Source organism: Odontomachus brunneus, unplaced genomic scaffold (assembly GCF_010583005.1).
Source record: "Odontomachus brunneus isolate Ranch 3 - 2012 unplaced genomic scaffold, Obru_v1 Obru_scaffold_040, whole genome shotgun sequence".
Taxonomy (NCBI): domain Eukaryota; kingdom Metazoa; phylum Arthropoda; class Insecta; order Hymenoptera; family Formicidae; genus Odontomachus; species Odontomachus brunneus.
Genome location: NW_022639490.1, coordinates 1457908 through 1469497, shown reverse-complemented (window position 1 = coordinate 1469497; position 11590 = coordinate 1457908). Strand labels below are relative to the sequence as shown.

Below are 11590 nucleotides of genomic sequence, written 5' to 3'. Positions count from 1 at the left end.
AGTGAAAGTTTGGTTCGCATTCGCTGTGTTGTGCCTTTGTTTCGCCATTTGTTCGCTCCATGTAGACGCACCCTAAGATGTATCGATGAAATCGAGCGAGAAACGGATATCGCGGTAAATAAATTGAAGATATATTTAAGTTTTTTACTTATTTTTTTCACTTTTAATTTTTTTTAAGTCAGATTACTTTTAGATTATCGTCCAAGTATTAAAGATTAAAGTTTAAAGGTTGTAAATCAGAATTCGACGAGTCAATTAACTTCGATCTTATAGGGAAACCATCGGAAAAGTCCTTCACTGAAATAACAGATCTGTATAATAATAAATGTTTATGCTTCTTTCAAAATTCAGAAGTTATAAAATAATTTTTTAAAAATAACGGAATGCTTAATTTTTAGCGAATTTTGTTGAGAATATGAGATGCATAAAAAAACATTTTATAACAGAAGATATATAGTATTTTATACTCTCTATACACAATATATTCAGCTTGTACTCAAATATAAAATTTTTAATTACTAAAGAATACTTCTGACGGTTCCTTTGTTAGCATATAAAGCGGATAGTCACTTTTTGATAATATTTTCACGGACGAACTACCTCAAGGGATAACACTGATCTTCGAGCTAAAGTTGTGCGTAGAGATCGTGCTGGAAGAAACATCATCCATGACAATCTCTCATTTGCAGCAACGAAACAAATGACAGTATTCAAAGACAATAAGAAAATTCGTAATCAACATTTTGTGTGAGTTCTTATTGATTTCTTTTGGTTCGTGCTTAATCGTGTCTTAGAGAGGGTTGACGATTTATTCAGTATATTTATTATTATTATAAGATTAAAAATTGTAGAAATTCCACAAATAAAATAGACATAAGACACAAGTAAATTTCATTTAAAAATTTCATTACCACAAAATGTAGGTCACAAATACGACGAATCGCACGATGAGTCTGCGATAGAATGATAAAACCACGTTTTAGAAAATTTGGCATCTAATTAATAGCTGTGATTACCTAAATGCTGGTTTCTCAAAGAAACTCTGTAAAAAATCAAACAAAAAACAATTTCTCAATACAACACGATTTATAAGGATTAAAACTTTTTCTAAATATTCTTCATTGATAATATAAAATGCAATGACAAAAACTACTACTACGTTAAATATTATCCACACAAAAAATAACATTTAAAAAAAAATAAATGTTTTTCGTAGATATAAATATGTTCTAAAAAATGTATCTTATCAATTCAACATTTTATAATCATCGGGTTGTCTAAAGATTTTTAAAAGTTATTCTCATTTCAGAGTAATCTAACAGCTGAAATTAATTCAATCCTTACTTTCGCGGCTATATCCATAAGATTTCCGGCCATCGCAGCACCAGTCTGCTGTACCATGTTGTAAAAACGTCCTTTTCGTTGTAAGAGTATATAAGGATGATCAAATTCCTGAAATCAATTTGTGATTCTCGTCACTTCTTCCTTCAGAGAGGATCGTTTATCCAATGGTACTTTACACTTACCACGAGATGTCCAGGGTCCATCACGAATATCCTATCGCTGTCCATGATAGTATTCAACCGATGAGCTATAGTGAACACAGTGCAGTTTACAAATTTCGTCCTAACTGTTTTTTGGATAAGAGAATCCGTGTAAGGATCGATATTGGCGGTCGCCTCGTCAAGTACCATAATCCGATTGTTCTTGATAATCGCACGCGCGAGACACAGCAGCTGCCTTTGGCCGACGCTGAAGTTCGATCCCTCATCGGAGACTTTGGTGTTCAGCCCTGCGGCCAAGTCGGAGATCGTGTCCTTCAGTTCAACGTCTTCGAGCGCCTGCCACAGCACTGCGTCAGAATACTGATCAAAGGGGTCCAGGTTTTGTCGCAGACTGCCAGTGAAGAGGAACGGTTCTTGAGGAATAATACTGATCTTCGAGCGGAAGTCGTGCAGAGCGATTGCGCCGGTGGAGATGCCATCCATAAAAATCTCTCCTTCGACGCAAGCTAAACGGAAGAGCGCGTTGATCAAGGACGACTTGCCCGCACCGGTTCTACCGACGATACCGATTTTCTCCTCGGGCAACACAGTGAAACTGATGTTTCGCAGAATGTAATCGTCATGATGGCTGTATCTTAGCTTCACGTTCTTGAACTCTACGAGACCCTTCATCGGCCAATCGGCCGACGGCTTGGTCTCCGGCCTGCTGTCTATCATCGGTTCTTCCTCCAAGTTGCTGTATTCAAGAATCCTTTCGATCGACGTCAGATCGTTCTCTAGTTGGGCTAGTTGTTGCATTCCCGACTGCAACGTTTCCGTTAGCGACATGATTTGCGTGAGGATCAGGCCGATGTTGCCCACCGGAGCCAAGCCGTCGAACACAGTGAAAACTGTGATTATCACGCCGATGTAAAGTTGGCATATTAAGTCGATATAGAAGCCGAAGCTTCGAGAAGTAGCTAAGAAGAGGAAGCAGGCGGACGAATTGAGATCCTGGTGTCTGCATAAGTCTGCCACTAATATTTCCTCGGCGTTGAACGCTCTAATCGTCGTCAAGCCTTGCAGAGACGCACTGAGATGATCAAAGATTGGCGAGCGAGCTACAAATAATTAAAACTCTAATCATTTTATAACTAAAGATCAAGTTTCTTGCACTAATTTTCTTGCTTTCTGGTCGAAAATTATAGCATATTGCGGTTCTAAATGAAGTTCTTAATAAATATCGCGTGTTTCACTCACTTGTCCCTTCCAGACGTTTAATAGCACGACTTGTGGAGATATATATCGTGCGCAAAAAGATGAAGATGCAAGCACAAGCCACAGTAGGTACAGCTAACCATGGAGTAATCGCTATGACTATTACTACTACAGAGATTGATCCGAGTCCGATTACTATGACGTCAAATAGGTGCATTGACAGCACTAAGTCGACGATATTGATATCCTTAGCAAACCTAATTAAATTAATGAATATATGAATTATTAATTATTATTAATAGAAAAATATTAAATTATTATTAATAGAATAATATTAAAAGAAGATAATATATTCTCTTTCACACAGAATCAAGTTAATTGGTGTCAAATTAGAAAATAGGTTTTTGTTTTTCAAGTAGAGGATATGAAAATAACTGTTCGATATAACTTATTTCTCTCTCTCTCTCTCTCTCATTTGAGAAGATAAGATCAAAGAGAGAATATGTGCTTGTGCGCAAAGATTTATGGTAAGAATTATCGCGGAAAATCCATAACCTTCGTGAGATAACTATATTCTTTCGTACGTACCTGTTTAATATGCGACCAGCTGGATTAGTGTGATAAAAGTACATGGTGGTCCGCATTATGCTACGAAACATGTTGGAATGCAGATTTATCGAGGACCACATGCATACGCTAAAATATACGAATGTTTGGAACTGACATAGCAGTATGATGGTCACGATCATCGCGCTATAGACGTAGACTGTGGAGTCGCGTGACAATGAACCCTGCCAAACAAACTCTGTCGTACCATTGTCGTCCTTATGCCACGAATTTGATTCTATGTTCACCCAGAAGGCGATGAAGTAATCGCTACCGCCGGATACTATCTGATTCACCAAGAAGACCAACATCATCAGCATGATCATGTAGGGCCTCTTACTCGCTTTGAAGTAAGCGAAGAACACTCTGCTGGACATGCGACCTTTCGCCATTGTTTCGCGTGTTTCAACCGGTGAATCAATCGAGTCTGCGTCCTCGTTTGTGTTGATCTCGCGCGTCGAAATCTGCCGTTGTGTTAACTCAGATTTCTTCTTTTGTATCTCCTCATCCTCCGCGTCCACCGTCTTTAATAGCTTCATGAAGTCAAGGCCCATGTCTTGCAGTTCGTTGAATGTACCTTTTTGCTGGATATCGCCGTTATTCATTATGATAATCTGATCGGCCACTGGTAGATATTGTAACTGATGCGTCACCAGGATTCTCGTTTTCTCCTTTAACGCAATAAAACGACTCTGACCATAACATCAAGAGCACTATGTTTTTTCATTAAAAATAGAAATTTTTAATAATTTATTTTTTGTAGTCCTTGTACAATAAAATATATCTGAGACTTTGAGAAACCTATGTCAGATATCTATCTTATTCTCTTGCAATTCCCTGCATTGAAGTCTGACTCAAAAGATCGAAAATTCGCTCGATGTGATAGTAAAAATACTCTCTGGACCACAACAGTAAATGTTTAACTCAAACTTATAGAGTGGACTCTTCATCTATATAAATGAATATATCAGTTGATTAAAATAAATTTATACTTGCGACGAAAAATTAACTTTACGATTAAAGTAAAAAACTCGCTCTTCATACTTGTGGAAAGATACTAGAATTCGTATAGATCTTAATTCGGAATTTAAAGAGTACCTTCAAAAAGCCGCAGAGGCATTCATCGACGATACGTCTGCTGACATGGGAATCCACAGCGGAGAGTGGATCGTCCAGCAAGTAGATATCGGCATCCTTGTAGATCGCCCGAGCCAGGTTGAGCCTGGCACGTTGACCTCCGCTAAGATTTATTCCTCTCTCGCCTACGATGGTACGATCGCCATGGCTGAACGAACTTATGTCTGACTCCATCTGGCAGATCTTGATCACCCGATCGTAACGCGACTTATCCATCTCCTGACCGAATAGCACGTTTTGCTTGACAGATGAGGCGAAGATCCAAGGCTGTTGGCTGACGTAGTTTATCCTTCCGTGACTCTCGATGCTTCCACTTGCCAACGGTAGTTCTTGGAGTATCGCTTGCAACAAGCTACTCTTACCCGAACCCACCGGGCCAACGATGACTACGAAGCTCCCTGGGAGCACAGTTAAATTTATTTTGCACAACGTGTCCTCCTTAGCGTCGTCCTGCCATTTGGCATTGACATCAATCATGCGCAGCGCGAACGGATCTTTGGTCGACTTCTGGCATGGTTCCTTTGCAGTTTTCACGATCTCGGCGTGCATCATAAATTTTTCTAAACGACGTGAACTCACCAGTACCTGTACCAGTTGCTGGAGACCTGAGGAATACGCGTTCTTAATTACTTATAATTAATTGCGGAATACGCGTTTACTGTTATAATTTATATATTTATATTATTTTAAATATTATTATCATTAATTAAATGTTTACAAACAGGGCGTCCGATATAATACATGTTCTCTCGTCACTTTAATTAAATGCCCGTGCAAATGTCGATTATTTATGTCTTATATTACATAATCCAAGCTTATACATTTCGGGGTATAACAGGATTATGCTGTTATGTTCTTGAAATGTTAAGTTGCATTATTTCCTATTATGTGCTATGTTTCAGAAAATTGATAGCAAAGATTACTATATAATAATTTTTTTAATATTTTAATAAGAAAAGTGCAGCAAAAGAAAGTCGTTTTATAAGAAAAGTGTTGTTAATAAATGATCATATGTAATTAACGTGCAGCAATACATTTTTATATATTGTATGTTTTAATGAGTCGCTTTTAGAAACTTTTTGAAATCAATGATTAAGAAATAAACAAGTTTTGTGAAGTATTCTATTTTGCTCCACGTAGGAAGCATATTAATTCACATTTTCAATAATTTTGTTCTTTAAAATTATTCTTTCACAATAAAACTTGTGGTCTTCTTGTGGTGAATAGTCCAAAGAATATTTTAGTGCAAAAATTGATTTATTTATTTTTAATATATTGGAAACCTGTCTAAAAATTTTAAAGTTCTCGTTATACTTCGGGTTTCCTTGTATCTTTGTGAAATGTACTATTAAAAAATTTACAATGTTCTTCAGCAAGGTAAATCTTACTAACAATACTTATCCTTGCATTATTATCGTAAAATTTAGAAGAATTTAGGTGAAAGGTGCTATTATGTTCTTTCTATCGAGGAATATAATTAGTATATATATCGCGCATGCGAAGAATGCCAATTTTTGTCTTTGCACCGACAGTCTTACCCATTGTGAACCCAATAATCATCGAGTTTCGTAAAACGTTGAAGTATGCTGTTACTAGATACACTTTTTCAGCATTGATGAAATTCCCAAACAGGACATACGACAATATTGTGACGAAGAGACAGAGTCGTGGTACGTAGCATTCGAAAGTGATAGACAACTGTATCAGAATGGAGAATTTTTTTATTATGTTCATCTCACGTCTGGAAATAACCAACAAATTGTGTTTAAGGATAACTTGACGAATTTAATTTAACTTGACGAAATATTTGGATTAAGGACACGTATATCGACGAATAGTGCAGCATATTAGCTTCCTATGGTTTTCGCTTCACGACAATAAACGATCCAGATAAAATAATGTTTAAAATCGGGACATAAGACGTCTTAAAGATAATCTTTAAGACGCCTTAAAGACATTTATACGTAAATCGTCTGAAAGACGTCTTAAAAATGATCTTTAGACATTATGTCGTCTGAACTAGATTGAATCTAGTTCAATAGAAATTGTAACATTTTGCAATGGGTTTCAACTCATATATGGGCACTCACCTTCTCGCCTTTTCCACGAGATTGGCGAAGGGAATTTCCCAAACGTACATTTTTATCACCTGCAGCCCAGCAATCACTTGGTTCATCAGCCTAAGCCTATAGTCCGACCTCTCTGCCGTTTTAAGCATCAAAGATGTAATCTTTTGTGCCAAGAACACTGAAGCAGTACACTTTATTCAGCAGTTAATTACATTAATTATGCGTCGTAAGATATAATTACATTTCATTGAATTACACCGTCTCATTTGAAAACTTTAATCTGATATCCGTTTCATTGCTTTCTTAGACTTAAGAAAATGTTTATAATACATAAATGTGTAGTGCCCTTCTCGATTATTATAATACATCTGAATATAACATACCTTGTGAAGGTATAAATAGCAAAAGTACCGACATCCCCAGCATGCCTGACCATCTAACCAACGGAAACATAAAATATAGGATCATCACCATTTGAATAGGAGCAATCCAAATGTAATGCAGATCTATCAGGGATGTTTCCAACCTAGTGATATCGCTGCTTAGAAAATTCATCATCTGAAAATGATCGTATCGTTTTATCCTTCCTCTCTCTCTCTCTAGTATTTCGATTCTGTCAACCTCATTATTTATACTTATAGATGTAATTAGAATGAAAAATCTTTCAGTGTTGTGAGCAATGCAAAAATAAAGATACACATTCGTGATATACCGAGATTAGTTGTCAAGCTTATTTTGATATCTATAACTCACCTGTCCGACGGACATTTCATTATGCAGCACGGAATTCGAGAGTCTTAATATCTTTTGGTAAACGAGTGTGGTGCAAGCGACTTTGATTTTTAATCCTAAATACAAGATATAATATACAGCATAATGTGTAATAAAAGTGTCCACGATGGACAGCACAATTATACCGGCCGCGCAGTAATACACCTCGTCGCTCCATTCTTCTTTGCTCTTTTCAAAGTAACGCAGCAAAGTAGCGAGCAACAACGGTTGAGATATTCTGCAATGAAACCACCTAGAACTTACGAGTGAGCGAGGTACGAGTGTTACTTGACTTTTTGTTAAAATTCATGAGTTTCATGAGTTACTACTATCAATACTATCAATACTATCAATAGGACTAATTTAGAATAAATGTGTATAGAGACTGCCGACATTAAAGCCACAGTGTAATGACTGATTACTTCAGAAATTCATGTACCTGGAAAATAATTCCATGATCGCTTGCGCTATTCCGACTAGCAAATATGGTTTTCCAAAGCAGCGTACCAGTGCTCTGATTAATTTCGGCTTCGAAATATCCTTCTTCTCTGATCTATCAAAATCCTTTTTCTGACAGGACTTTACTTCAGCTTGCCAAGCTTTATTTATAATTTCTCCTAGATAACTAGCCTTGTCCTGTGTAAGTGTAGCGTAAAGGTCGGTCTCTTCCAACTCCTTTTTATAGCCAACTCGAAAAATTTTTCGAATCCACCTGCATATTAACGATAAATATATATATATATATATATATATATATATATATATATAAAATTAAACTTGGCACATTTACCAATATATTTAAAATTTAATTATGATAATTAAATTAATGATCGTGATTAATTAAAATTAATATTAATATTAGTTATTAAAATTAATAATTAAAATTAATATCAATATTATAATTAATTTAAATTAAGATTAACTACATTATTATTTTCATATTCGTAATTATAATTGTAAATTTCTAATTCTAAATTCAAAAATGATATGTTTCTTTTCGCAAGATTGTTAAATGTTACATTTTTGTTGTTAAATGTTACGTTTTTATCGTTAATTTCAATAAATATCACTTATAAGCTAACTTTTCTTACCAAAAAGTGAGAAGAGAGATTATATTCGCATTTTGTCTTGGATTTTCCGGGTATTTTTTGTGACCGTAGTTTATCATGATGATGATTTTCATTAAAGCTTCTTTTCATTTTCAACTGTTCTCCATCATAAGTATTATATCTTATATTTTTTCTTATGTCATACTTTTCTTCTTATGTTATATCTGTAATGTAATTTATAATCACATTATTCATATAAATTACTTTCTGTAATTTATAATCATTGATGCTGGAATAAAGTGTAAAGAAGATTAAACGAAACTGATATAAATATAAGGTATTCCAGAATAATCTTCAAAGCTCTCATGGAGGCAGAGTATAGATTGAACATAAAAGTTCTATATTTCGATACAAGAACATAAAAGTTCTATATTGCGATATTTCCAATAATCATCAAGATATTAATTAAAGACGATTTGTGAATGATCACGCCAGATATGGTAGATGAGCTGTAGTGGCGACATGTGCCATCATATGCTTGTAAATTAAATCAAACTGAACAAAAAAGTCTACCTTTCTAGTTCTACCTTTCTCTTAATAATTTTGTAGATTTTTAGTTATTAATTAGATAACCTTAATATCTTATCGCTGGCGACCAATCTTCTTAATCCATACTATGTCTCCATGAGAAGTTCGAAAGTTGTTTTAGTTGACATTCTAAGAATATAAGTTTCATAAAATTATTCCTCTCTAGAGTGAGAATTTCTTGACAAATATCGTATCAGTTTTCTTTCATCGAAATTCGGCCGCGACCGTATTACTTTCTCACCTTTAATCAATGAGAAGATCTCAAGTAAATGTGGAAAAAAAATATTAAACTCATCGAATCGATTACAGTAATGATCAGCTTGAATAGCTCCTACTATCTACCTCACAACACGTTCGATTATAACTGCACGTCGCTCTATTATACGTGCTATTGTTATACATTCTTCTTACGTGTCAAGTCTGTTAAACAATATGGAGTAAGGCAAAATAACTAGATGAGAAATCCGAGTGAGTTGGATGCTTTAGTGATTGTAAATCGTTTGATAACGTATCTCTCATTATCTTTATTTTTGGATATGCGTCTGTGAAGTCGACATTTTTGCGAAGCAAATCCTTAATGATCAATTAATAATCAATGGATCTACAGTTAGTGTTATCAATTCTCAATCGATTTTCTGTTTTCAATCAACTGAGAAATCTTCCTCGTTCAGCCAAATTCAGCTATTTTTAAACTTCACAGACGCCGAATCACGATATGGCTCGTACAGTTGATGAAAAAGCATCACTTGTGTCCATTCGAGCTGTCATTTACTCTTACATGCGCTCATTAATAATTTAATATGTTCCACCTGAAGGAATATGCTCATCTCGATGCAGTTTACACACAAACTCTCTTTCTCTCTCAACGGTAAAAATATTAATATTAATATTAACTCGCGATATTGATTGCTAAATAGTTATCCACTGGATGACTATGTCTCTCAAATGTCACGTAGCCCTCTGCAATAAAAATATTCTCTCTTCTTCCTTTCCTTTTTTCCTCCTTTTTTTTAAGAAAGTAACATCTGATGAATATAACGTGTAGTTACGGTGTGTCCGACATGAGTGACTATATGAATGATCTATCTTTCAATATTATCGCATTAACAGTAACGAGATAAGGTCCTATGATACGCAAAATGAGAGAAGTTAGAGGAAAGCTGTAATTATGGCGTGGCCGCGAAATTTCCGGCGAATGCTGCCTCACAATTACGTTTCGCTTTCGAGAGACAGCGAGGAAACTCGCACAACTGGTTTATTAATCTTGCAGGAAAATTGATACGTCGTTTGTTTTTGCACGGACGATTATTCTCCCCCGTTCAATGGGAAGTTTACTTCGAAACAACCACGAGGCTTTTGCGCTCAGTCTGCTATACACACGCGTCGAAGGCGCGCACGAATCATGCACGTATGCGAATTCGAGTTTTTAGTTGCCCCTCTCTCTCCTTCTGTCTCTATCTATCTCTGTTTAACCGTTCTCTATTCTTAAACATTTTTGTTTCTAATATATTCTTCCTACGGAGTTCGTCAAATGTTTGGATTCCTTCGCAAGACATTCTTTCTCCTTTTTTTTTAACATCATTTTTTTCATGTGGTTATAAATAATTACATACGTGACTATATAATGGCAAAAGTTTATGTATAATTTGTATAATATTATCTATAATTTTTTTATAATTTTTTTATATAATTGTATATAATCATTCTTTCTTGTCTAGTATTTCCTTGTTTCAAATGACTGACACAAAAATGATAACATTACATTAGATTTTAACTGAATTTCAATTTCCATCACTGTGCAACAATAAGATGATAATTGATTTACTTTGAAATTCAGACTGAACGTAATATACCTTATGATTTTGTGTTCATCATTTTAAGCACAAGGTTATCTTAATAAATATATTTTCTTATCTCTTTATTATTCATTTATTTATCTCGCTATCTATCTCTCTATTTAACCGCCTACCGACCTATCTATATTTCCACTGCGATTCTTGTATTGTTTTAAGACAATCTCCCAATTTTTCCTTCAGACAACGGAACTCGACCAAGCATACAAAATAATATCGTGGAACAGGTGGTTATTGTCCACTCTGGGTATATGGCCTTTGGAAGTGAATCGACCACTGTTCATGTTCTTCTGCGGCTACATGATAATTCATTGCACCATGGGAGTGGCTTATCTAGTCAAGTATTTCAGCCAGCCGGAATATATCGTCGCTAATTTGGTGGATAACGTCTCGTTCATGATGATCGTGGGCAAGATGCTCATATGCGACCGAAGCCGTGGGTTAATGATCAAATTTCTGAATGTCATTCAGTCCGATTTCTCGGTCAAGAGTTACAGCAGCGCACGGGAGAAGACGTTGTACCTGCGCTACAACGAGTTCGCGCTCATATTCATCAAGGTGTCGATAGGCATGACTGTATTCGCGGCTACGTTATACTACATTCGAGGATTCCTCGGAAACTGGAGCAGGAGTATGTCGATCATATCGCACGTTTCTTTATGTTCTGTGACGTTTCGGAATACATTATGGCTCGTGTCGCGTCGAGATCTTGTATATGTAGGCTTGTATGTAGAATGTGATGGCTCCACGTGTGAAAGTGCGATGCAAAAGTAATGGTTAAGCATTAATATCTTTGCTGAGGGCCAACGCAACAG

General features: G+C 35.7%; 1 protein-coding gene across 5 annotated transcripts in view; it reads right to left on the bottom strand.

Moving 5' to 3' along the window:
- Positions 1 to 82: 82 nt before the first annotated feature.
- Positions 83 to 11590, bottom strand: part of LOC116844228 (probable multidrug resistance-associated protein lethal(2)03659) — a 35361-nt gene continuing 23853 nt past the window's right edge. For 4 of the 5 annotated variants that reach the window (XM_032815472.1, XM_032815471.1, XM_032815473.1 and 1 more), the window contains 13 exons: positions 8377 to 8558; positions 7725 to 7997; positions 7268 to 7523; positions 6898 to 7072; positions 6536 to 6692; positions 5984 to 6186; positions 4407 to 5050; positions 3291 to 3979; positions 2745 to 2959; positions 1527 to 2605; positions 1345 to 1452; positions 1017 to 1042; positions 83 to 650 (listed from right to left, as the gene is read on the bottom strand). In XM_032815472.1, coding sequence (XP_032671363.1) covers positions 602 to 650; positions 1017 to 1042; positions 1345 to 1452; positions 1527 to 2605; positions 2745 to 2959; positions 3291 to 3979; positions 4407 to 5050; positions 5984 to 6186; positions 6536 to 6692; positions 6898 to 7072; positions 7268 to 7523; positions 7725 to 7997; positions 8377 to 8468 — 3966 coding nt within the window. In that variant the 5' untranslated portion in view covers positions 8469 to 8558 and the 3' untranslated portion in view covers positions 83 to 601. Of the gene's footprint in view, positions 651 to 911; positions 1043 to 1344; positions 1453 to 1526; positions 2606 to 2744; positions 2960 to 3290; positions 3980 to 4406; positions 5051 to 5983; positions 6187 to 6535; positions 6693 to 6897; positions 7073 to 7267; positions 7524 to 7724; positions 7998 to 8376; positions 8559 to 11590 lie in introns of all 5 variants that reach the window. The other variant, XR_004378052.1, reaches the window with a different exon arrangement.